The sequence below is a fragment of the Neopelma chrysocephalum genome, unplaced genomic scaffold, assembly GCF_003984885.1.
Source record: "Neopelma chrysocephalum unplaced genomic scaffold, ASM398488v2 Primary Assembly neopelma1_92694, whole genome shotgun sequence".
In the NCBI taxonomy this organism is placed as follows: domain Eukaryota; kingdom Metazoa; phylum Chordata; class Aves; order Passeriformes; family Pipridae; genus Neopelma; species Neopelma chrysocephalum.
Genome location: NW_020921428.1, coordinates 1 through 1,002, shown reverse-complemented (window position 1 = coordinate 1,002; position 1,002 = coordinate 1). Strand labels below are relative to the sequence as shown.

Genomic DNA, 1,002 nt, shown 5'->3' with positions numbered 1-1,002 from the left:
CCCCCCCCCCCTGCACTGGGGACCCCGCAAACTGTACAGTGACCCCCTCCCCAAGCACACAGGGGACCCCAAAACGACCCCAAAACCCCTCAAATCCCCGGGGACCCCCTCAAAAGCCCCCCCTTACCCTCGGAGCTGAGCTGCTCGTACTCATCCGACACCATGTGCAAGGAACCCCCCCTGCACTGGGGACCCCCCAAACTGTACAATGACCCCCCCCAAGCACAAAGGGGACCCCAAAACGACCCCAAACCCCCTCAAATCCCCAGGGAACCCCTAAAATCCTCGGGGACCCCCTAAAAACCTCCCTTTACTCTCAGAACTCAACCTTTCGTGCTCACCCGACACCATGTGCAGGGACCCCCCCATTGCACTGGGGACCCCCCAAACCGTACAATGACCCCCCCCCAAGCACACAGGGGACCCCAAAACGACCCCAAAACCCCTCAAATCCCCGGGGACCCCCTAAAAAGCCTCCCCCTTACCCTCGGAGCTGAGCTGCTCGTACTCGTCCGACACCATGTGCCCGCACAGGGGGAACTCGTCCACCTTCGCCTTCTTCCTCCCCAGGTCGAAGATGCGGATTTTGGGGTCTGGGGGGGAGGGACACGGGGGGTTGGGGGTCAGTGAGGGGCTTTAAGGCCGTTTTTGGGGGGGTTTCAGGGGTTTAAACTCACCAGGGACCCCCCGGCAGAAGCGGGACTTGGGGTAGGGTTTGTTCTTGCAGTACCGGTAACTGTGGGGGGGGGGGGAAAAAAAGGGGGGGGGGGGGGGTGGGGGGACCCCCAAACCCTCCCAGATCCCCCAAAACGCACCCACCCCACCCCCCAGATCCCCTTTTTAAACCCTAAACGACCCCATCCCCAAAACCCCCTTTTTAACTCCTCCTGGATCCTCTTTTTAACCCCAAAACGACCCCCCAGAGCCCTTTTTTATCCCCAAACGACCCCATCCCCAAAACCCCCTTTTTAACCCCCCCTGGACCCTCTTTTTAACCCCAAA

General features: G+C 60.7%; 1 protein-coding gene across 1 annotated transcript; it reads right to left on the bottom strand.

Annotated features, from left to right (window-relative positions):
• Window positions 1-465: 465 nt before the first annotated feature.
• LOC113980141 (60S ribosomal protein L10-like) lies at window positions 466-792 on the bottom strand (the record flags this gene model as incomplete). Its single annotated transcript, XM_027707378.1, has 2 exons — window positions 466-593; window positions 678-792. Coding segments are annotated over 2 exons (243 nt in total), but the record flags the coding sequence as incomplete, so codon positions are not given.
• Between the last annotated feature and the right edge of the window lie 210 nt (window positions 793-1,002).